The sequence below is a fragment of the Polistes dominula genome, unplaced genomic scaffold (assembly GCF_049000335.1).
Source record: "Polistes dominula isolate Pdom_NZ unplaced genomic scaffold, Pdom_raw_medaka contig_77, whole genome shotgun sequence".
NCBI lineage: Eukaryota > Metazoa > Arthropoda > Insecta > Hymenoptera > Vespidae > Polistes > Polistes dominula.
Genome location: NW_028301152.1, coordinates 9,619,624 through 9,646,647, shown reverse-complemented (window position 1 = coordinate 9,646,647; position 27,024 = coordinate 9,619,624). Strand labels below are relative to the sequence as shown.

The 27,024-nt window shown below is 36.4% G+C and overlaps 1 protein-coding gene across 6 annotated transcripts in view; it reads left to right on the top strand.

Annotated features, from left to right (window-relative positions):
* The window catches only part of Rbp6 (RNA-binding protein 6), a 583,327-nt gene that overhangs the window by 456,016 nt on the left and 100,287 nt on the right, over positions 1–27,024 (top strand). For all 6 annotated transcript variants that reach the window (XM_015319952.2, XM_015319953.2, XM_015319955.2 and 3 more), the window contains one exon: positions 13,327–13,375. In XM_015319952.2, the coding sequence (XP_015175438.2) occupies positions 13,327–13,375 (49 nt within the window). The remainder of the gene's footprint in view (positions 1–13,326; positions 13,376–27,024) is intronic.

The following is a 27,024-nucleotide window of genomic DNA, read 5'->3' as shown; positions in this document are numbered from 1 at the left end:
TAGTAGTAGTGGTTTTCGTATCATAAATGAACCTCCCCCGATCGTTCCTGGTAAAATAAATAAACGATTTTGCCGTACCCTCTGATCCTCTTTTCCTGTATATTTCTCTCTCTCACTCTTTTTCTCTCTCACTCTTATTCCACGTGCGATACGATGCTCGTAACCCGTTTAGCTTTTATTTATGCATAGGACAGACCACCCAGAGAGGTAGAGAGATAGCCCTTGCACCAGACGGCGTACAACGACGCTTGATCCGCACGAAAATGTTCGCCTACTGAAATTATATGAAACGATCGTTCCAACCACCCTCTTCCATTTCACCTCACCCCTCCTCTCTTCCCTCTTCCCCACCCGCCTTTTTTCTCTGTGTGTTACAGGGTGCGAACAAAAAAAAACAATGCATCGAGGGAAAGAGAGAGGTAGATTCGAAGGGACAACGATTCACACGAAAACCCGTTGTTGTTTCTCCCTCCCTTCCTCCTTCCACCCCTTCTCTTCGGTTTCTGTGAATAGAACTGTAGGTTTCTATCGCGTAAACGATTTGTATACGTAGCCTGTCCAGCCATCGGCTAGCATTGCAACCATAGAGAGCATTGTTTCGTACAATCATAGCAAATATTTCGTTAGGCGATTCTTGGTCATCATCGAAAACACAAATCGCAAGTGTTAGTTCACTTATCGGTTCTCGCGTTTCGATCGGTAAGGTAAACACTTCCGATTTTTAGGGCTTTTTCAATCGTATTGATTCAGATTTTTTTTTTTTTTTAACCTAGGGGTTTCCGCTTATAAAATATTGTTCTAGTTCTAGTTTCAAGAGTTGATAATATACCTTCAGAACAATTCATTCAAATAGTTTATTATTTATACTTATTTTTTTTTTTTAACAATATTAAAAGGTTGGTGTGATAAGTTTTGTATTTAGTTTCCTTAAGTAAAAAAGGAAACTAAATATAAGACTTATCATCTACATTGAAGTTTTTTTTGTTCCTTGAATAAATTTGTTGTTGTTTTACCCTTTTTGGGTGCGAAAAACAAATAAGAAATCGTGTTATATATTATATTTCTCAATAAACGGGTCTCACGAGTAAAAATGTTGCAGTGATATCGAAATTCCGTATATTTCAAACTGCTAACAGTGCGGAAAGTCTTGAGAAGCAGAAGAAGAAGAAGAAGAAGAGATGGGAAAGACAAAAATATAAGTAAGCGTCGACGTTCCAGTGAAGGAGGAGAAGGAGGAAGAGGAGGTGGAGAAGAGCTTTTTCGTTGATGGTCGAGAACGAGCTCCGGTGCGAAATTAGAATAAACGTATTATGTTGAACTCGTAGGATCTCTCGTACAGCAGGGTGACGTTCCTCTTAAATTCCACGAAATTTCGTGAGTGAAGATCCCTTCGTGAGACGTCTCATCAAGATTCTTCTTTCTATTCTACTGTTCCGATGTTACCTACCACTACCAACACTCTTTTCTACTCTTTCTATATTTCTTTCCCCCCCCCTTTCTTTTTTTATTATTATTATTCGCTAACTTTTACTAGACCATCGTAAATGTCAAGAATTCGTTTTATAGTCAAAGAAAATGAAAAAATAATTTTTAAACGTGTCATACATATGAAGAAATTTTTTTTACCTTTTTAAACAATTTTCAATTGTCATATAAATTTTTACAATTGTGTGTGAATAATTAATTTAAACTAATTCATGTGTTTTTTTTATTTGTGTTCTTCCGATAGAAAATAATATTTTCTTGTATACGTTCTACGAAATACTTTAGTACTTGAATACGTTCTTGGAAATACTTTAGTAAGAAAATTAAATACTCAGTTGTTTGTTTCAAAACATCGAATTTACCCATAAACTTTAACTGCGAATTCTTATTGTACTCTCGTAAAGGATCGAACGGTGATAACTTACGTGTCGTTGAATAAACGTATCAGCCCTAAATTTCACGATTCCAAAGAATCTTCTTTATTTTAACAGAGATTTTCTTAATTGCGTTTCATTATTCGTAAGAAGTAAGAGAAAATCGTGGAAAGTCTGTTCGAAGAGAAATAAAATAAAAATTTCTTCTTTCAAATCTTATATCTTCTCGTCGTCATTATTTTTAAAGATAAAAAAAAGAAGAAGAAGAACAAAAATTGAAACGGTAAAACGTAGGCTCTTCTTTTTTATTTCTTTCTCTCTCTCTCTCTCTCTCTCTCTCTCTCTCTCTCTCTCTCTCTCTCTTTCATTGATGTCCGTACACATTTTCCATTATCCCAGTGTAAATTATTTTCCACGATGGTTGGTGCTACTGCTTACTGGTACTGCTCTTTTTGCTGTACGAGAATCGAGAAAAAAAGAATCGACTTTTCGATAGAAAAAGTCTCAGAGGGTGCAACATTTACTCAGGCGTATCTTTGAAAAGAGCGAGAACGTCGGTTTCTGCGAAAAGAAGAAGGAAGGATAAAAGGGTAGCGAGCAACGAGGACGCAGCAATATATATATACATATACACATCTAGTGAAAAAGGCCAGGTCCTTGAAAATGAATTTAAGTAAAAACCGAGTTTTCTGCACGCGAGCGCATAGGGTGCTCTGAACAAAAATTTTCATGCGGAAAGTCATGCGAGATGGATACAGGCACAGCAGTGCATAGCATGCAATATACAACACACATATATACACGTATATGTATGTCTGTAAATACATCGTCAGAAATGCGGACACGCGTCTCTTTTTTGCCATTTTATTTTTTTTTCAATTTTTTTTTTTTTTTTATATTTTTACGCAAGACAAATGTCGGTTCACGGTATGACAACCTATCATAAGAAATATTTATCTCTTCATTTCTTTTTTAAACTTCGTTAAGTATATTTTAATCTTTCTCACCTATCCGTTACTCTTTCGTCGATTTGAGAAAGCCCGATCCAATGAGTTGGAGTTTTTCGAATATGTTTTTTTTTCAGTCAATGTCCTGGATGAATTTCATACTTTCAACTTCATGTTATATGCTGCGTAGTTGCATAATTAAACTTTGTGAAATACGTTTGCTTTTAAGAGATTTCAATCATTTTTTTTTATACTTTTTGATAACAAGTTTTGATTATCAAAGTTACGTATTATTTTATTTTTATTCGGTTGAACTTTATTTGTGACGTGTTAATTCTAATTTTATAATATAAATTCAATCAAAATTTTCAAATGTATAATACGACTAAGTATATTTATATATAAAATACAAATACGAATTTGTCGAGGTATGAGTTACACCGAAATACTTTAGGTTATTTCTTCGCGACTTCCGATAACTGTTACGAGTATTTCACAGCATGACCTAGCTACGTGATACGATATATTCTTTCTATTTATACTTGATCAAAAAGTTAGTAGAGTAAGGTGAATGATCTACCTTTGAGAATATCACATGCGGGGTAAGATGTGTATATTTTTACTTTTCCATGTGAAAAATAAAAACCTATCTAACTTTTTCCTGCCATTCGTCGTATCATCCTTCTTCTTATTTGAAAAATTGAATAAACTTTAAATAAAATAAAAATGTGTGTTAATCAACGACCACATATGATCATATTTTTTTCTTTTTATCATCCAATACACTTATCGTATATTTTTGTACGTACTGTAGTACAATATGCAATCAATAATATTAATTTATAAAAAAATTGTTTAAAGAATGTTCTGGGCCTCAGATAGGTTTTACTTCAACGCTTCTTCTCAATTTTCAACTGGGTTTTTTACGTCCTGGTTTTTCTTCATTCAAACGTTCTATTACCTGCTTCTGACATTAGAACAAATTGAATTTACCTATAATATCCAATTAAAATCTGATAATTCTAGCGTTAGGATAATAAAAGCACGAGCTTTATAAACGTCGTGGTTCGCAAGGAAAAAGTGCAGGACAATGGTAGTCGTTTCGATTGTCACGAAAAATCTTGACCTTAACACAACCACCACTACCACCACCAACACCATTTGCATTATATTTCACATACGTGTATTCCTAAAAAATTGTTCTTAACAAATTGTTTGTCCCAACTGTGTAATCGAACGGTTTTCCTAATTAGAGATCGTTAATGAATTAACGCGAGAGAGAAGAATGTTTTTTAGAACATATCCAGGGAATAAAAACTTTATTATTCTTTTATTTTTCGTTTTCTTTATTACCTTCTTTTTATTATTATTATTATTATATTATAATATATTTAGTGATTTCGTATGTTCTAGATATATTATACTCACCTAACTACGTATTTTAAAACGCCTACACGTACACGAAGCAACTACTCTCTCTCTCTTTCTCTTTTCAGTATAATTATTATTTATTGTTGTCATTAAAAAGGTAAAACTCAAAAACGACCACGAACCCAACCATCGGTATGAACTCTCGTCGAGCATTATTTCTGATCGTGCCCTTTATACGCTACGTAATTGCGTGCAATAATTTTCAAAAAGGTTGTGCCTTTCATTATTATTTTTATTATTAATTAGATTATTATTATTATTATTATTATTATTATTATTATTTTCATTGTTAAATCACAAAAATCTCACACCTTGGAGTTATATATGATAATGTAATAGTATTTAATTAAAACACATATCATTTTATGATTGTTCTGTATAGTATTTTCATGAATAGTATTACTAGAGTTTTATATGACTGCTTTTTGGATTTATGTATGTAAGCTTAAGTGCAGTCATAATGCGTCACGTAATGACGTGATCTATACCTAATCTTTTTTAAAAATTAACAAAAAAATTCATATACAACGAATAATAATGAAGCCCTTTATAAATTAACAAATACCATAAAGAATTAAACACAGAAATGTAGGTTACCTGAATCTTACGCGATGCAATGTTTTCCTGCCGAAAACAGAAATCGACCGCTACTGAGGTTGTCTTGAGCGTCACTGATAAACTGGATCGTATGACTCGGCATCCCTTTCACCTATTTTTGAATCGTTCACATTATTATTTTTTGAGATATATGAGCGTCCGGAACTTCCCCCATATATTTTACTCGTGTTATTCGTAGTATTTACATTGTTTTCAAATAAACGTAAATTTTATCTTTTTTTTTTGTTATTTAAGATAATAAGATTGAAATAAAGAATGATTTTCAATTAGATAGCTTTAGTTTTTATATTGAAATAAACATCAATAAATGAATAAATATTTGATCGGATAAAATATATAGACAAGTGCGTTTTAAACTGACAATATATATTTTCATGTGTTCAAAATATCAATAGTAAAAATAGAATTGTATATTGATACATGATAATGTATGTGGTATAAATTTTTGATATCTGTAAATCTACAAAATCTGTATAAATCTATCAGATTTGTATATTTCATTCAGTTGAGTATCTTTCCGAGTTCACGGGTTATCGGTTGGTCGAGTAAGACTCGTGTAATATTCTATATCTCGATATCATACTGAATATATTCGAGTTCAACCTTTCCAGTTACTAGTTGTCCTAGTTTCAACCTGTGTTTCTATCTTTTTTTTCATTTTTTAATATATATATATATATATTTTTTTTGTGTAGTTTACCATTGCTATCACACTGTGTCGTTCTGTGTTGTTGCAAGGACGACGAATTCTTCCGTTTCTGTAAAGAATTGTCTCGCTATTAAACATTTGTATATGCATTGTTTATATTTGGATTATATTGCATAGCATTTTACGTAGTCGGACGCGTTATATATATTATTTTCTCTGACTGTAAATCTTTTTATAATTATTATTATTATTATTATTATTATTATTATTATTATTATTATTATTATTATTATTATTATTATTATTAAATACATTACCTTTGCAATCGTCATTGTCCTTTGTTGTAATGTTAATGAAATAATAATAATTATTATTAATATTATTATTATATTAATTAGTACCTTTTGTCATAAAGATGAAATATATTTTTTTCGTTTCTTTTTTATTATTTATTATTTAAAAATATCCGTGGTTATAATAAATAAATTGTATGAAAAATACTTAAAGAACAAAGTTAGATCGTTCGTAACATTTAAAATAAAATATAAAACAACGAAATGTATTAGAAATGCACTCTAATACAAATAATAATTAGAAAAGATTTCTTTCTTTTCTTATTTAAAAATATCCCTAATTATAATAAATAAATTGTATGAAAAATATTTAAAGAACAAAGTTAGATCGTTCGTGACATTTCAAATAAAATCTAGAACAACAAAATCCCGTTGCATTCTAATTCAAATAACAGTTAGAAAATAACCATGAATGAATATACTTTAAAAAAGATTTTTCCCAATCGTAGTTGTGATAGTCATCAAAAACACGAAATAAATAAATAATAAACGTGTTGCTTGTTGCTCACTCATTCGCTCAGCACCGCTTTTGCAAGCAAGTCGCGAGTGTGAAACGCGCCAGGTATTCGCAGTGGGAAAGAGAGAGAGAGAAACATGAATAGAATCGCGAGAGGAATTCGTTAAACAGCTAGCAGCGGAACGAACGTTGCGAATGGTAGTGGTGGTGGTGGGTAGTTGTGGAAGTAGGGCCTAGGGAGAAAAGAGAAAGAAGGGAGGAAGGAAGGGAAAACTCGAAAGCGACGACCCTGTGTTCTCTTGCAATGGCGCGTCGAAAGAGAGAGAGAGAGAGAGAAAGAGAGAAATAGAGTTAGGGGTTGGTGGTGGTAGGAAAAGCGAACGTCGAGGAACGAGAGAAAGAGAGAGAGGAAGCATCGGAAACGAAACTAAAGCGAGGGCTTGGAATCTCCGGAACGGTAGAGATTTAATACACCCCGGCGCATACTAAATCCACTGGGGTACAAGGGCTGCCGGCGTTTTCGCGTTGCAGTTTGCTACGAGAACGCGTACACCAGAGCTAGCAGCAGCAATTGCAGCAATGAGAGAGAGAAAGAGAGAGATAGTGTAAAAGAACGACGATGAGACTCATCGAAGTCTCTCCCTGTCTGGCAGCTAGGCAGCTAACTCGCCTGTGCTGCTGCTGCTGCTGTCTCGTTTTATTCCGGATGGAATAAAAAAAGAAATGAGAGAGAGAGAGAAAGGTGAAAGGAAGAGACGCGAGAGGTGAAAAAGAGAAACGATACGCTCTTGCGTACTTCGAAAATTCCAGAATTACCACCCTGTTAATGCTGGTGCCCGTTAACCGTGAAAGAAAAAGGCACCGAATAGCTAGCTAGCTAGCTAGCTAGCTGGGTGGTTGGTTGGATGGTTGGTTGGTTGGTGGTGGTGGTGATGGTGTGTGTATGGGTAGGTTGGGTAAATCGGTATCGTTTCGTTTAAATTCACGTCGTTTTACGAGCCCGACGTTGGCGAAGAAAAAAAATCGACAACGATGTGGTAGGGGTAGGGTACGGGGTCGGAGGGTGGTAGGGCTTGTAGTGGCTGGGATGCGTGAATTCTCTTTAGGAATCGTCGCTAAGAATGTTTTTTCCCAATTGCCAGAGAGTAGAGTTGGAGTAGTGTTTATTTCTGGATTCTTCATTCGTCTAATTTTAAATGCAATTATTTATTAGATTCTTGATGAGAATCGATTATAGCATTTGTTTTGAATCTTTTAGTAACATTATACAGAATCTGTATTATAATATAGTTTAAAAAACTACGTTTTAAAAATAAAAATGTCTGAATTTCTTACAGGATACAACACCGTAACGAGAGTTTCGAGAGATTACTTTTTCTACTTTTGGTTCATTAAAAATATTGTATATAAGTCTTTCTCTTTCTCTTTCTTTTTCTCTTAGTTTCGATCCACTAGGGCGGCATTATAAAAATCAGTTTCCACAGTTGTTCTCTTGACCTAGTTTTTCGCGAAATCCTTTTAACATTGGCCTGTCGAATATAAGGAAGAAGAAGAAGGCCACGAGCGTCGTACTACCGTAAAAGCCAGCCAACCAGCCAACCAACCAGCCTCTCGCTAGGGGTTGAAAATGCCAGAGGATTGCTAAAAAAGGGGAACTACGTTTCATAGTAGTATAAAAGGCAAGCAGACAGGCTCGGTCGGTAAGACAGCAATCTACAACTCGGTCCACCGAGAGCAGTAACGCAACTAGAATCGAACTTGTAATAAGGTACTACGCCCTTCTCTGCTGCTCGCGAGGAAACTCGATTGCTCCTTTGGGATAATGGTTCCCCTTTCACCACCTTGTGTAACTTTTCCGTAGCCTGGAGGTTAAGGGTGGGGGATGAAAAAAGGAATTTCTACTGAATTATACGTGATCCCCCTTTTTCCTTTTTTTACTCACTAATACGATGTTTCCTGTTGAGTTATCCTGTTGAGTATAATTTACGAGATCAAGATAGGAGCTTTTAAACGTTTCAATTTTAATAACACGACGAGAAAGCTCGTCGAACTCGTTTTAATCGAACAAATTAAATATTGTGTTCGATGAATCTTTTAGATGGGTAAATCTTGTTTGTGTCAATTTGTTTTTCTTTTCTTTTCTTTTTACGAATCACCCGTTAGATATGAAATAAGAAGATGAGAAGGTAGGTACGGAGACGTGCCTGCCGGGTTCTCAAGTAGGAATCACTCCAATAATGGTCCTTTAACGGAAATATAAAAAGCGCGATATAGCGGTAAAAGAGAAAAAGAAAGTCGTGAGAAATGGTCTGAGAGAAAGATTAATATCGATTCGACGAGTTAATGCCGGAGGGAAATTCCATTCCGACGTGGGGACATCAAAGTATATATATATATACGAAAAAGAGATGGGGAAAGAAGAACCTCTCTCTCTCTTTATCTTTCTTCCAAGTTCTTTTTTCCTAGAAAATTACGCAAATCAAAAAAATAAAATAAAATAAACGAAACGGAGTTTTAAAGTCAAAGTTTGAATAGAAGGAGAAAGCACATATTTAAAGTGAATTACTTTTTCTACCTTTTTGTCATCTTATTTTTTATTTTTACTCGTTAGTGGAAAAACCATCAGTAGTTATAAAGATTATAGTCATTTTCAAGTTCATTTTATTTTTTTATTCGGTTCGTTTTTTATTTCAAAATTGTATAATAGTTTTGATATACAATATATTATGTGTATCATATTATTAAATTCTAATTATTTTGTTCTTAAAGATAAACTAGAGATAAAATGAAATATTTAATTGTAAACAGAGAAGACATTATAAACGCTATTCATTTACATGCATCATACATACACACACATATGATTCTGATTTTAAAATGCCGATGAAAAGAACATTATGCGAAAGTGTTAACGCGACAAAATACTACAAAGAAAGAAATAATGATAGGGCATACATTTTTACTAGAATAGAAGACTTGAAAAAGAAGAAGAAAGAAAAAAAAAGAAAGTAGAAAGAAAGTATATAAGAAGAAAAGCAACAACAACGTGTGTGTGTATCCTTATTCTTCAGTGTTGGTCTAGTCTTAGTTTTTACCTAAGGATCTCCTCTCACGTTTTCATTAGAAGTCTTTCTCTCGTTTCTACTTTCTTCTCTTTCTTTGTATCGACCTTTCATTCCCTATGATGTGCTTGCTATACTTTACTTCTTTTCTTTCCTATTATACTTTACTTCTTCTTCTTCTTCTACTTCTTCTTCTTCTTCTTCTATTAAAACAAAGAATGGTACAAACGTCGGACTAGAAGACCGAATCTCTTTACAACTTTTTCTGCGATACTTGAAAAACTGAACTATTCAAAGAGACATACTGCAAAAAAAAGAAAAATAGTTAAGAGATGAGAAAGAAAAGATGAAGGTGGGATGAGGGATAAGAAAGAAAATAATAGAAAGATTAGAAAAACGTGAATCAAAAACATATCAACTTTGATAACACTAGATGATGATTATTATTGGCATTAGGAACTCGAAAGTTCATTGGCGCAAATACGCAAATCCCTCCAGTGTTCTCGTCCCTGAGCTTGACCCTGTCCATTCGCGGTCTTCATAGCCCATTTCTTTAAGATCCCGAAATAATATTGTCCTCCCATCTACGTCTCGGTCTACCTAGTGGTCTTTTCCCGTTTGGTATACCGACCAATATTTTATGCACTGTTCGATCCACCCCCATGCGCGCCACGTTACTTGCTTATCTAAATCGACGTGATTTTACGACGTTAATGATGTCCGGTTTGTTGTACAGTCGGTGTACTTCTACTGTGGAGTTTTCTTCATTCACCCGTTTCTTCATCGCGTTTTGCACCGAACATTTTACGAACAACTTTATTTTCGAAAACTCTCAATTTCTTTTCGTTCCGTAACACAAGCGACCACGTTTTACTACCATAAAGGACTACCGGTAGGATAATTGTCGTGTATATCCTGATTTTGAAGCACCTAGACAGCAACCGCGAGCTGAGTAATTTATTGACCGAATAAAGTTTATTTAGAAAAAACTATATAACGATTTTCTTTATTATCCTTAGATGCTCGTATGCGAATGCAATTCTGCAAAAAAAAAAAAGAAACTAGCTATGCTATTTTATCTCTAACATTTCTTTCGAGTATACCTTGAAGTATAGTAGTATTGCATTTTCTCTTTTTTTCTTTCATTCTTTCTTTCTTTCATTCTTTCTTTTAGGTTTCTAACGAGAAACAGTTTTAACGATATTCAAACACAAACTTCCCCTTCCAAGAGTATGTGAGGAGAAAGATAGTCTAAGTTAAAACTTAGAAGTGAGACAGATTGTCGACATAGAAAGGTAGAAATATCTCTGGTGCCAATCTGCGCTTAAATTGTCAGTTGTAAACTCTTAACGCGAGTTGCTGCTGATCAAATTATTCATACAGAAAAGATAAAGCACAGCTGCATGCACCCATACCCTTAACTGTTTCTTAAGCTTTTAGATAGTACTACGCGTAATTGTTTATTTCTAGAAACACAACACAACAACAACAAAAAAAGAAAACACACAAAGAGACTTTTTTATCGTTGCAAGTAAAAAATGTTTCAAATAAAATTATCATTTTTACTAATTTTATAAATTATTACAATCGATTTCAAATGTCATTTAAATAAAAATAGAAGAACAGCAATAACATTTAAAAATGTATTACGTACATTACATAATAAAATGTATATCCAAAACGATACGAAATATTTGACCGATTGCCTAGCATAAAATCACCATTTCATGATGTGTGGGTGGATGAAAGGGTGTTGGGAGTTGATGTGTGTGTCTTCTAGCATATTTCTTCAAAACTATTTTTCCTAACACAGATTTCTCGATCTGGCAATAACTCCGAAACGTTTTCTACTTTAGCCTAAAGGGCCAACGATACTACTTTTATCGTCTTCGCGCATGCTGCGTTTTCTCTCAGGAAAATAAGTTGAAAAAAAACGTGAACGAATTTTAGTGAACGTAACGCAGAGAGGAAGGGTCGAGACTGAAGAAAAGGAAGGAAGAAGAGTAGGAGTTGGAGGAGGAGGATAAGGGGGGTAGAGGTAATCCCTATTGTTTCTTCTGTCCCATAAATCCTGCTAGCTGCGGCATCTTTCTTTCTCTTCTTCTCTCATCTTCTTTCCCTATCCCTTTTTCTCTCAATGGTTTTCCATCTCCCTTTTTACGTGCTGCTCACTCGCTAGTTCTCTTCAAGTCCAGGCCACGCTTCAGCCTCCCGACAACACACATCCTCTATCCAGTCGTTGCTGTAACCTTTTTCCTCTTCCTCATACTCCCTCCTCTTCCTTCCCTTCTTCAGCGACCACTCTTTTCTACAGGAGATTCAGGAAAGCATTGTCTTTCTCGGCAGCACGCTTCGTAAATCTCGGACCAGCTGTGTTTTACGACACATATGTAGTTCCCGTAAAGACAGAAGCCGAGCAACGATCCTCTCAGAGATTTCGAAACAAGGCGTGTGTTTGTTTGCCTTTCTGTAAAAATCATTCCACCGAGATCAATCTCACCTTGAGGGTTAGGTCGGTAGTCGCAGCATCCTCTTTTCTTAGTCACGTTACGTCACGAACAATATCCAAGAAAAATATTCCTACGACATGCATTTTGTTTCCAAATTGCATTGTTTTTAACAAACGTTTAGCTCCTATGATTTGTCAAAAATATGCTGAAAATGTATAAAATGTATATCATTCATTTTTTTAAACCAAATAAGTTGAGTATACCAACCTTTATTGCAGATTTTGAATTGTTAAGCTTGGAATATTTCAGATAAATTATTTTTATATCTTCTGATACAGTCAGTAAGTAAAAAACAGTTGTTTCAGACGATAGAAATTTTATATTACCTTTTTCGAAGACAAACCATTTTGTTACATCCTCTTATAAAAAAGTAAATTTTGAACTCGCAAGTTTGGAACATGGAATTCATTCCCAAACGGAAATCTGTAAAAACTGAATCTATAATATATATTTTATCTCAATTGTGACACACTTTTTATGATTACACTAAAATCAAGACGAATACTAAAGTTGACTCTACCAGCCAATCATTTTCTCTCTCTCTCTCTCTCTCTCTTTTTATTATCGTAAGAAAATTAAATAGAAAGAAAGAAAAAGACAATAGAAAAATATAAAAGATAATCCGTAATATTACGAGTATAACAAAATAACTTCAAAAACTTCCATCCTCGGTGTAAAAATACTACAAATAGGCGAGAGTGTGTGCATCGATGCATATTTGCTTAGCCGTTTCCACAGGAGTGCTGAAATAAAAAGAAACGAAATAAAACAAATACAATGTTTTAAAAAGGTACAGAGTTCCTGTCTAGTGCAGTACCGTAAGAAGATGACAGATAAAGATCTCAGAATTTGTTCGAAGATTTTAGATTTATCTGGGTTCCTACACATATGTGACAGTGCTGGTGATGGTGATGGTTAGGAGTTTATCAAAATTGCATTTACGTTCCGTAAAGTGTTAAAATAACGTTTACAATTCTCCAGAGAGTATTTTCATTCGCATTTATACTGTATATGTGTTTCACACCAGTGGTCGATGTTTACGATTTTTGTGGCTTCCAAAAAGGGTAGCTCAGACCCCCTAATGTGGGGAAAAAGGGTTGCTTTCCTAATGCCAAATCCAAACAGACGACCCTAACCAACGTCGACCCTCTTAATTTACGGTCCGCAACCTAGACCGAAGTAGGTATCTTATTTCTCTATCAGCCCTTCATCGGCGGCGACTTTTGCTACTTCGTGCGACTTCATCCTCGATTTTAAGCTTCGTCTATGTTTCTAGCTGATAGAAAAAAAGAAGTAATTATTGATTGGATCATTGTTTATTTAATTGGATTAAGACTCACGATTGTAACACGTAAATTAATAAATGTTATTTTTTTACAGCAAACACAAAGTACATTTGTGAACTGTATTCTGATCGAAACAATTTCGTTTGAATTTCAGATCGAAGACGCGATGCTCATGTTCGACAAGCAAACCAACAGGCACAGAGGTGAGTGAATTTTTGTCCTTTCTACTCGTAGGCAATCGAAATTGATGCGACGTGTGAATACAGAACGAAAATGGAACGCTTTAGAGACGCGAATGTTCAAAACACGAATGGAAAATACCTATATATATATACATAGTATACTTTATGCACAGATATATATAACGTTGCGACTTGAGAAAATATGACGAAAATGCATAGAGAGCTTTCTCTGTACCTGTTTAGCGAATCAACAATGCCAGCATTTCGCTAGCAAACATCAAGCCTGGTAATTAACAGCCGGGGCTGAAACTGTAATTACTAATTACGGTAATTCGCGAATGTCAGTGCGCTGTCGGTGTAGCCAAAGACAAATAACATTAATTCGACGGGATATTCGATCGTTTCGTTTGTCATGATATGGATGCAAATGATTCGAAAATTGATAATATATTGGATGCCATCTTGCATATTTGATTGGGTAAAATTTGCGAAGCAGGTGGGTGAGAAAGGGTTGGGTGTATGATGAGAGCTGTGTGGGTGTGTGAATCGCAAGGTTAATCGGAGAAAGAGAAAAAAAAATTCGATTTCTCCAACGTTTGCGTGGTATTCTCGCAAATCGAATATAAAAAGGGTTTTTCTCATGTTGGCATGAAAATATACTGCTCACGTTATCAACTGATGACTTCGCCTCCTGGGACCCGTAAATTTTGAAAAAAAAAACGTCTTTGCGATCGTTCCAATCATGTTCTTCTTCTCGTACCGAGCAAAAAGGCATTTGTTTGAAAAAAAAACCATCTCTTTTACATAAAATGGAATAAACTATGTGTATGTGTGTTTTTTTTTTTTTTTTATAGAATCAAATAGCATATCTAGAAGAGAAAAATTGATCGTAAAAGTGAACATTCACATTGGTAAGATGAAAGACAACGTATAAAGGACAAAGAAATAAAGAATAATATTGAGTGTCTTTTCCTTCTCGATTGTTAAAGTGTCATATAACCGAGTGAAAATTGACTGAGAAGATTCGAATGATTGAAAAAGAGAGAGAGGGAGTCTATGATAAATGAAATATCTAACAAAAAGGAGGGTGTAAAAATAGGCCAACGTAATTTTCAGTAGTACTCGCTTGCACGAGGTTTGGAAGAAGATGGAAGGGGATGAAAATAAGAGACAGGGGGGTTTTCGACCAAAGGCAAAGAAGAAGCTCCGACTGATTCTCTGTTCTGAATTCATTTACGTCGGAACTTCAATGGGAGTCGATAATCGTTGGTGATCGAGGCAGCCGACCCTTTCGATAATCGGGAATACTCTCTCTCTCTCTTTCTCTTTTTCTCTCTTGATCTTTTTTATCGGTATCCGGTGCACTTTCTTATTCGCTATCTTGCTCACTCTTTCTTTAACCCATCTTCTTCGTCTACTATCGTCGTTGGCAAAATGCCTGGCGGCGGCTCTCGGTGATAGATTCTAATATCGCTTATGAAAAATAGGGCCAAATGGGATATGAAAGCTGGCTCCCTTCAATGTGATGGGGATTCGACTTGCCTGGAAAAAAAGGAGGGAAGAGGTTGAGTATGATAGAGCGCCGGTGGTTTGGGGGAAAATCGTGATCTATAAACGGAGTAGTAGGATGGAACGAATAAGAAAGTGGTGTGGAATAAGGGTGGGAGGAGAGGGTGGGAGTGCGGTATGCCGCACATCGTAACGAATGGAAAACGACAAGGAGGATAATACGTGAAGTGCGACGAGACTGGTGAGAGGAGGTAGAATGAACGAGAAAAAGCTAGAGAGTGAGGTAAAACGAGGGTGGAAGAGAGAAGGGTAGTCTGCTATAGTGCTGCTCGTTGAGCCAGCTCGAGGGTGTGGGCACGAAAAGGAAAAAGATAGGGGAAAAGAGGTAGAAGCTTCTTTCAAACCGGCACGTAATCTCTCTCGCGATGACATCCAATACCAGTTCTATCTGGTGCGAGACTGTGAACCTCGAACTCGAGCTGCTCTCTTACATACACATACACATACACCAATACTTTTAGATTTCAAAATATGGTACTTTTGTATCTAACCCCTGACCCTTGAGAGGGTAGTAGTTTCGGAGTTCTTACCGGTTGCGCGTTAGGTGAGAAACTTGAAACAAAATAAACTGAGAATCGAACGGACGTGCTTTATCATTCTGGCCAGTTATTACATTCATATTGTCATTGAATCGTGGTCACGCTTTCAGCTCGGTACGATCAGTTCTATACGAACGGCCGGATATCGAGGATAAATCTGGAACGTGCACCCCATGAACTTTGCAATCTAAATTTCAATTATTCGTGAGCTATGCTAGCCCGTTCCCTCGTTTCTACTATCGAGAAATTCACTTGGCAATGCGAACGGATCACCGAATAAACGGGAACCATTTGACCAACAGAGTTTGCATTGTCGTCTCGTTTTCGATGACGACACACCGGTTTGATCTAATCGCGCATAAAATATGCGTAAGAAAACAAGAAGTTTCGTTCTTTTATTCCAACTTATTATCGTAATTAGATAATATCGTAATACGAGATAAAAATAATTATTGAGTATATAAAAGATTACAGTTTATAGCTTACAGAGCTGTTGACATGTTATCGATCGTAAAATCGATCGTAAAAAAAAAGAAAAATAGTATTCATCCGAGTTAACATACGTTTCTACGATTAAACTCTCGAATGAAAATCAAATTAATGCTATTCACGTGTGTATCAAACAGTTTATTCGTATCAATAGCCAACACAAGTATTTAAAACTTGAATTCATTTGAAAACCTTAACGCTTTAGATTCACGAATAAATCGTAAAATGTATTAGTTACACATGTGTGAAAAAAATAATGAAAAAGAAATATATATACATAGAAAAGAAATAAATAGACACATTGAAATTACAAAAATAAAGATCTTCTATCTTTCGTGAGTTTCTCTCTTTATGCCCGAAATCCCTGAAGGTAAGGATAGTCTCTACACAGTGTAGCAAATCACTGATAGAAGGATGAGGAACCCCTCGAGGAGGAGTTCTACCAAGCAAGGACATTCCGCGAAGCGTTTCTGGACAATTTCGAGTCCTGATGGTTTCCGTAGCGAGCTATGATTTCCACGTGGATAGGCAAACTGCAATTGCACCAAAGCGAATCTTCTTCTCTCCCATTCCATCCATCCATCCCTCTTTTATACTCTCTCTATCTCTCTCTATCTCTTCTTATCCCTCTTTCTCTCTCACAGACACACATAGAAGAGGAGGGTATACGTCGAAGTGCGATTATCCAAGCTTCGCTGGCCAAAGGATTTTCTCTTCGTGAGCTCCGCTCTCTTACTAGCCGAAGTAGTAGGAGGAACGAACCCGATTGCAAGTAGGAGAGTACCTCGAAGAGAACGCTTCGTGAATTTGCTTCTCTCTCTCTCTCTCTCTCTCTCTCTTCTTATATATCCTCGCTCACGAGCGAACGATCTTACGGTTGAACATACACGCTCGATCTCGCGCGCGCTCACCTATCTTCAACGAACACTTACGTATGTACATACACTAACGTGAAAGATCGTAGATATACATATATATGTATGTATAAATCTATATAGGGATAGGAAGGTTCGTGTAGTCATAAATGGTTGTAAAGGAAAGAGGAACATAGTCTGAGTAGAAACAGTGTATGTTCTTACGTGTTCGTAAGATGAGACGGCATTTTGGAGCAGCAGCAGCAACAACAGCAGCAGCAGCAACTAGAGGAGCCAGTGACCGATGATCAAAAAGGGGCTGCCTTTGCGTCTTACGGAAGAAGAAGCATCCTCGACTAAACACACGTGCTTGTCGAAGCAACTTCCAATTTTGGATCGTTTATTGCATTGCTTTCTCCTCCCAACGATCGTTCGCTTTGCCGTCGGATAATCCGTATTTTCCTTTCTTTAGGAGAAAGATTAAAAAAAAAGGAAAAATAATCGAAATAAAATCAATGGACCGTCTTTTGTCGATAGAAGAAACCTCGTTGCATTATCTTTTTACTTTGTTCGTTGCCGAAATTCCAAAGAATCTTTTAGATATAAAATAATCGGTCAGCTAACGCATTAAAGCTAACTTTACCAAAGTATACAACACGTAGATGTTGTTCGGAATCCGAGATCATCGAAGGAATAGGAGAATTTGGATAGAGAAAGAGAGAGAGAGAAGTCTTCGGGACTGGAGAAACTTCCTTCCTATTCCAAAGCGGCAAAGCAACGTCGTCGTCGGTGGATGCGTTATGCCAGTTTCACGTAATCCAGGTTGGTCGAGTGTGTAAAGCGGTCGGAGAACTCTAACTGAAGAGAGACAGAGATAGAGATAGAGATAGAGAGAGGTTTGGTTGGTAGTAGTAGCACTCTAACGTCTTTCGCGAAGGCAGGTCGGAAACTCCGTGCTTCAGGGTCGAGCCAACAACTCGCATGGCGCGTGGTAAACCGTACCATCCAACTTCGGCACGTATGCGGCACGCTTCCATGCCCATTGCTCTCCGCACGGAATAGTTATCGGACCAGACAAACTTCCTCAAAACCGGTTCGAAATAGTTTTGGTGGTGGTGCCGCTTCTATAACGGCGTCGTCCTTACGCTTAGTAACGGGAGCTTTCCTTGTTTTCCTTCATCCTCCGTTTTCCATACCACCCACCACCCATTTACGCGTGTGACTCTACTTTCGTCAGGCTTAACGTATCCTCCCTTCTCCATCTTCTATGTAGTACAAGTTCAAAGATCATTCTGCCACGAAAAGCTTTGAATCAACCCTTCCGTTTCTAACAGTATGATGATCACTGATCTGGAAAGTCGAGATTTGAATCCACTGAATTTTATCCGCTGACATTTTTCTCTTTCTCTGATATTGTTTTATTCTTTGACGTTACTGATCGAGATTCTATTCGATTCGTGAATAATTTTAGAATTTATATTTTATTATCGATCGATCGTTTAAAACAACGTTCTTTCGCAAAATAAATTCTTTGTAGGTTTGGGGAAAAATGGTTTCCTTACGTCAGCAACAGAAGGAAGGGTCTTTTGCGAAGGGCATTTTCACTTGCTGAAAATATCTTTTTTATTTTTTTCTTTCTATTTTATACTCTTAGGTTTCTCGAACATATTTAAGAGATCAGCGTAAAGGGGTGGAGTGTCTTCCCGTAAAAATATCATGGCTCTTTACGAGAGATTCTATAGCGAGAAAATTTCTTTCCTCTCCGACGAGCTTTAGTCGAGCGCAAGAATTCTCGAGGTGATATCGTCTCTTTTCGGAGCCGGGCAGCTCTAGTAGTAAGTACCTACCTATCTATCTATCTATCTATCTACCTACCTACCTACCTACCTACCTACCTACCTACCTACCTACCTACCTACCTACCTACCTACCTACCTACCTACCTACCTACCTACCTACCTACCTACCTACCTACCTACCAACCCACCTACCTATCTACCTATCTGCTCTCTTATAAGATGTAAGAGGTTTGAGGAAAGCAGTAAACGATAGGGAGGCTGAATTCCGCGTCTCTGCAACTTTCCGAAACTTATACGAGAAACTTGTCGATGCACGGCTCAGAAACTTTTCAACGATGGATGCTTTTAGGTCAAAGATGTTACGTAAAGGATCACGGAACTAGCTAGCTTATACCGCCTGGGAGTATTTCACGAATTCTTCAGCCCTTCTTCTTTCTTGAAATATCTCAAATCGTCTGATTCAATGATAATTCATCTTGTCAGAGTGGGGGATCTTTTACTTACACCTATTTCAATTCGCTATCGCAATTGATACTCGTATATTTTGTCGATTTGCAAAATTTGAGAAATAAATGGACACAAAAATAATATCTAACATATCAAATCGTAATCTGTTGGAAATATATTAGGTTGGCAACTAAGTCATTGCTAAATTTTAAAAGGCCACTTATCAACAAAATCCACAATCATTTACTTACCAACCCCATATGTATATTGTATGCTCGTATGTGATAGATAAACGATAAAATTATTTGTCTAGATATTTCTCTAGTCACGTAAGATCGAATCAATGCATCTATTATATATATATATATATATATATATATATATATATATATATATATATATATATATATATGTTTTAGATTATATTATATATGTTTTAGATTAGGATATTTGAAAGACTTCCATAAATCTGGATTTTCTAAGAAAGATATTAGATCCTTATCGCTTGGACGACGAAAGACTTTACGTGGCAACTTTCTAGCGTGCATATAAACGTAATACCTTAGATTTTTCTCTTCTCGATGTAAAGAAACTAACCTTAACCAGAAATATAAGAGAAAAGATCGTTCCTTCCATTCCATTATGGGAATTTCAAGATGGAGCATCGATACGCTCCAATTGTAATCTGCATTACGAGTATAACCAGTGTGCATTGCATGTAAGAGAGAAAAAAAAACTTTAGGTAGAGGAACAACGAATCTTGAAATATTAAAACACAAACGTCTGTCTCGATAATACTTTTTCTTTATTTTCTTCTACGTTTTCTTTCTCTCCTTCTCTTTCTCTTTCTCTCTTTCGTTCCGTCAATCTTTTACATTTCTTTCTATTCCCTACTACTACCACCACCACCACCACCACCACCCATCCCTGTACCTTTCCGTTTTTCTGTTCACTTCTCAATCTTTTTCTCTCGACTCTTTTCAAATTCTATTTCTAGCAGATTTACCGTTTTCTCAGTTGCAATGTGAGTTTTTCGCGCGCGATTGAATTGCACTCGAGAGCGCAACCCTTTGGACCGTGATTTCGAAGAAGATCCTCAGCTTTTTTCTTTTTTTTTCTCTCAATGAAATGCTTCTTCTCTTGTAAGAATTTTCGTCTCTATCGTAAAATCGGATAGAAATATATACGTGAAAAGAAAGAGTTCTTTATTTTATAATACAAAAGACGGAATAGGAATAATCATTTCGTATACAAAAATTTCTATTTTGATTCACGTGATAGATAAAATAATTTAAATTCGTTTAAATGATTTTGATTATCGTAATACTAGAATATATCTCAGAAAAAATAATAGAAAATGACTACACACACGTTCTGTAGTAGTAGTAATTTTTATGGAACTTTATTATCTCGATAATAGAACTTTTTATCGAGTATCTTATATAGTTTTCTCTATTTCGTATCTTATCGTTTTCCACATAACACACTTGTTGCCCAGGATACCTTGGAAATAGTTATGTGTTGTACACATTCACATATATATTTCTATGTTCTGTATTAGACGGAAAAATCTCCGAAGTACCTATCGCAAATCTTCGGGTCCCACCCTCACCCGAAACCTCTTTATCCAGGAACAAATAGCGTAACGACAACAGAACGATATTGGCGACATTCCGAGTCTGTACTTTTCCAAATCCTCTAATACCTCAAAAAGACATCCTTGTAATCCACATTGTATATACCCTGGCCAGCAGTCTCTCTCTCTCTCTCTCTCTCTCTCTCTCTCTTTACGTCTCTTCTTTTTTCCTTTGCCCATTTCACTTGATCGTACGTTCCTGGCACAAATATAATCCGGCTTCTCTCTATCGTTCTCTTTTATTTCTACGTACAACATATTGTATATATATATATATATATATATATATATATATATATATGTGTGTGTGTGTGTGTGTGTGTGTGTGTGTGTGTGTGTGTGTGTGTGTGTACGTGTGAGCAACAAGCCACACGTACAGTTGGAGGATGGGTCAACGAGTGTATGGGGAAACGTCCAGAAGATATTTTTCTGCAAAAATGAACGAAGCCACATGATTTTTCGTCACGTTTTCTACAGTACACACGTATTCGTAACATACAGGATCCTACTTCGTTTCCATGAGATAATCCACAATTCCGTAAACGTAAACGCATTCTTATACTCGTCCTATCTATTTGTCATTCGTATCTTCTTTCTCTCTCTCTCTCTCTCTCTCTCTCTCTCTCTCTAACTTGTTCCACCTTTTTCCTATCCATCTCACAAGATTCCCCTCACCACCTATTTATTCGTAACGACGACGCAAATTTTCTGACGCGATTGAATTGAACCACCCCTCGGTTATTACAATTTCATGGCTCCTAGCAATAAGAAGGGGTCCTAAACGTTTTCACGAAATTTTCACCTTTATTATCAGGTGCCCTTTTGAAGTAGAGAGAAAATAAAAAAAATACTGCTATCAAGGTAGAAGAATAAAAAACGTATGGCAAAAAGAAATACTTCGTTTAAGACAAAAAAGAAATTTTGTCGATTTTTCTTTCGGTAGAAAAGACACGGTTAAGATAATAAAAGAAAGAGAGAAAAAACGAGATTGGGATCGACCCCAGAATTATCTACATGTACATATATCTATAGGGTGTCTCATATAACTGTATTCACAATTTTTCAAGTACTTGCGATAATTCAAAGATCATGGTATACTAGTTCGTTAAATTCGTATTAATATGGGCTATAATACTGTAAGATCAAAAATGTAAGGTGTCATTTAACAAAACAAAGATATCCTTAAAAAACAACAAAAAAATTTTTTATTGCAATTTATAGTCAATCAAAAACAGATCAACTATTTTAAATTAGTTTAAAATCGCAAGTACTTGAAAAATCGTGAATACAGTTATGTGAGACACCCTTTGTGTATATACCATATACGTATATATGTAAATTAAGTTATATGAGTGTCTGTGCACGACATAGACTTACAGAAGCTTGCGAGCTTTCCCTACCTCAACTCTCATCCCTTCTCTCTCTCTCTTTTTTCTCTCTCCTTCCATGCGTTGATCTTCAGTACGCTGATCTCATCCAAGCCAACTTGAATCGTTCGTCTCATGGCTGCTTCGACGAGCTTAATCTCTCGGATAGGTGTTCTCCTTCTCCTTAACATCCCTTCTCATCATCCTCTTCTTCTTCTTCTTCATCCTCGTTTCCTCTCTCTCTCTCTCTCTCTCTCTCTCTCACTCTCTTTCTTTCCTTCCCTACCTGGAGAAATTCTGGCAGAGCCAGAGGGGAAAATTTGAAATTCAAACATAAGTGGTTCTCTCGAGCTGTCGTCATCGTCTTCTTCTTCTTCTTCTTTTTCTTCTTCTTCTTCTTCTTCTTCTTCTTCTTCTTCTTCTTCTTCTTCTTCTTCTTCTTCTTCTCCTTCTTCTTCTTCTTCTTCGTGGTAGTCCTGCTACTACCATCATACGATATCCATCCCTCTTTTTCTTCTACTGCATCGCATCTCGTTGCCTACACCCTTAAGGCTCAGTCAGTCTTTTCAAATGCATGCGCCCTCTGTGAACTCGAATCTCTTAGATCCTAACCACTAGGAGACATAACACGAAGGTGAAACGAAAAGACACGAAAATGATGATGCAAAAGCTTAAGGTTTCTATGTTCATATACGCATATATATATGATATCTTGTATCCTTGTATCAAGGCACCAGACGGTATGCTGCAGCATGCATCCTTAGCAAAATACTCTCCTAAATGGCTTGAATTTAATTTATGTAATAATTTACGAGGACATTGTGACACGTTGGAAAACACTGCTTGTCATCGTTGTGCGAGAATATGCTCCTAGCAGCATGCGTGTGCTGTACGCGTGCAGAGACAGGAACATTGTAGAGACCACCGAAGAAAGGGTGAATTTTGGTGAGAGTGGGAGGTGGGGAATAGGATGGTGAGGGGAACTGGGCGTTACGAGAACGCTAAACGTTGGCGATGGGAACGCGTGGTCGACGCAGCTGCCGAGCTTGTCGTTAAATTTGAGTTAGATAACAATAAATATTCATTAATGGACAAAGTAACATAGTGGTGTTGCTGGCAAGAGTGGTGGTGGTGATGGTGGTGGAATCTAGCCATGGTAAACTACGACACAACGACGCAAGTGCAAACGTGCGTGTATGGGTGTGTGAACAAGAGCTGGGAACTATATATATAGTTAGAATCCCTGTTTCCCTCTTCATCCTCCTTTCGATCGTCGTCATCGTCATCATCGTCGTCGTCGTCGTCGTCGTCGTCGTTCTGGTCCTGGAGGAGAGACAGAGATTGTCGTCCTTGCTATTGTGGCGGCTTAGGTTCCTATCGGCCATTCCGGAAACTGTAGGCAGTTGGCGGATCGGGTGTTCCGGCTTAAGCCATCGCAATTACCATTATCGATACCACCGGATGTAGGAAGCGTTAGAAGGGAGGATGAGGAGACACACAGAGCTTTCTAGATGTTCGACGCTTCGTCGTCTGCTGCTGCTACTGCTGCTGCTACTCCTGCTATGGTATATCGGTCGTATACCCTATGTACAATGTTCCGCATCGTAGGAAAGAGCTTCATTAGCGGTGATACAGGTGAATAGAATTATCCCCTTGAACTGCGTGCAACGGTACTTTGTTACCTTGCCATCGTAAGCTCTGTTATACGATCAAGAGCTTCCGTTCTTTGGTATCGAGTATCATTGATTTGATCGTTAATCGTATCGATCGTAATAGTAATTAACATTTTTAATACTCCATGTGTATGTGTGTGTGTATGGTTGTCTCATAATTATATTACATTACATACATAATTATATATATTATGTGCATTAGTATTACAATGGTATATTTTTTATTTTATTGTATTTTGTTGGTCACACGGATTACCTTTATATGATAATCGATTTATTGAATAATAGTAATTAGAATTAACATTATGAATGAATGTTCATGTTACTTTAATATTCTTCTAATTTGTTTATGTATTATTCGTAGTTTAAATACTACTTTGAAAAAGTAATTAATTATAAACAATGAAAATTTACAATTTATAACAATTTTTTATCGATGCAAGTGAACATAATCACCCTACCAGGCTGGAAACCACCTTCCCGTTTTATATAACTATAACTACTTAGGTTCGGTAACAATAATATATATCTTATGTGAAAATCCGTATATATGTCAATCTTAAGGTGAACGCGATACAGTACGGGTCGAAGATATAAACAACGTGTGATTTTTAGGTCAAAAATATTAATTTCTACTTTTCCTGAAATTACATGTAGTAAATACATTCTATTATCATCCTTAAATAACTTCAATAATCTATAAAACGTATTAAATACTTTTTATTCTTATTTATAATTTTTTTTATAATTATGAGACTTTTATCAATACTAAATTTACCGAAACTTCATGTATTCCAACATCAAATGACCACTTTAAAAAAAGAAACATATATTTTCATATAGAATAAAATTTAAGTCAATTGCATAATGAATAATATACCGTCATTTATTTAAAAATGAATAATGTACATTTTATGCGTTTTCATCGAATTTTATTTACAAATTATAGGACACGGTTATTTGACCGTACGTCATGGTACGTTTAGTGTTAATTCTCGTAGAATTTCATTTAAAATTTTCACTTTTGATAAATCACGATCCGTTCGATCCTGGTTGAAATAAAATGTTCCACGTTATCGTAGATGGAAAATACCCGAAAGCTTTGAAAAGAATGATCGAGGTTGGCGATTCGTATCAGCCGCGCATGCGATATGGCCGATGGAATTACGTAGTTGTCAAGTCCCACTCATTCCTATCTCTATTTCTCTCTCTTCCTCTCTCTCATCTACCTTTCTCACGCTCTCATCCGTCATGACTACGTCGGTGAGACTGCGAATTTCGAATTGTATTGGACTCGCTCTCTCTCTCTCTCTTCTCCACGAACTGCCAATGATTGCCGCACTTAACCAATCGGATTTTGCATTTCGACGCCTCGTTGTCAAACCTCACCCTCTCCCTCTCCTACAACCACCCTTCCTCTCTCATTCTCTAACTCTCCTACTCACTACCACCACAACACCAACCCTATTTCTATAGGTTGAGTCTCGTCTCCGGTTGTATCATTGATGCTATGAGGGTAAAGTGCTTGAACGCGAGTGCATGCATGCATTTGTGTGCTTAGCACTATCGAAAGAGAGAGAGAGAGGTGGGCAGAGAGAGTGGGAGAAAGGATTCTGGAGGGAGAAGCATTCTCAATGATGGCCGACGGTGTTATATCGTATCGAGATTGAACGCTCAACTTTTATGTTTACCCTTAACTCCTTGTCCCTTTGGAACGCAATATCTTCTCTTCTATCTACACCATTTCTCATCCTTCCCCGACACGTTGAGAAGCATCGTAAGCTTTTTTCCCAAAGTAATATCTAACCCCCGGTGTATGGTGGTTGGTGATCTTTAAGAAAATCAGTTAACCTCTCTCAGGTTTTTTTTCTTTCCTTATTTTATATCAATTTACTTTTTTTTTTAAAGAAATTTTCGAATAATCATATTATTAGTTATACGTGAAAACGTTGAAATTGTGAGACGAGAAAAGAAAAAAATTGAATCGATTATTATTAGATTAGTAAGAACAAAGAATGACACGAAGTGATGACGAGTTGGATACCTGTAGTTATCTGTATGGAAGAAACGTATCCATTATATCTTCTCGCATAAAGTCACGAGCCATTATTCGCGTCATCGATGCATAGTCATGTATATAATACATACATACGAGCTGTGTTTGAAATGCGAAATGAATGGAACTCGGGGTCTCGATGCAAGGCAGGCAGGCAGGCACTGAAATAGCAATAACTCGGAGATTAAAACAGAATTAAAAAGTGTACTGAATGCGTATCTGTGTCAAGCATTAGAAAGGTAAGAAGACTTGTAAAACATCCGGCTCGTTATTATATGAGTATCGAAGTGATCTATGACGAATGAAAAGAAGAACAAAAAAGAAGAAAAAAAACCCAGAGAAAAGAAAACGCAAATAATTGTACAACCCTTTTATTCTTTTTAATAATTCGTGAATTTTCCTTTCAGCTGACTTGTGATCTTCTCTCTCTTTCTCGTTTTCTATATGTGGTACCACTTTAGGTATAAAAACCATGACAAAAGGGAACCATAACGATAACCGAGTTTGCTTCTGTGTGTTACATTACAGCAGAACCGTCCAGTAAATCTCATCATTATCCACTAATGTGATTTGTGAAATGTCCAACCTGTAGGAGCGTAAGATGGGAATGCTCGTGGGTGTGGTATAGGTATATAACATCGTCGTTCAATCTTCTCGAAAGTCTCCTCTCTCTCCCTCTCACTCTCTTTATTTCTCTCCTAAGTGCGATGATTCTCTTGAGACTGTAATTCGAAGAAAAGTTTACGGTACTTTCATTAGTTTACTCGTTGCGGCGTCGTATAACTTGTAAGCAACGATAAACTCAACGAAAAGTTAACGCGTAAATCATTATGAAAGGGTTAAATGTTTGTAACGAAGGTATAAGGTATGTTATAATAAACGATAGAGATATTCTTCGTTTCCAACAAATAATTTTAGTATCAAAATTATCGAAGAAGACCAAATAAGCGTAAAAGCTTATAAACCTAATCTTTTTTTTTTTTTTAAAGTCTTCAAAAGCAACAACCTGATTTTTCGGGATACGTGGGAGGACACATCGTCAGAATTTATTTGACTATTTATTTGACTTCTTTCATCTATCTGCTATCCCTTTTTATTTTGTCCCCCTCTTATTCGCTGTTGCTCTTCTTCACAGATGCACCTACCCATACCTGCACATATATACACAGCTACACACACACAAATATACATATAGTGCATACAGAGAAGAGGTTGTTGGCTCGAGCCGCACAGCTAATGAG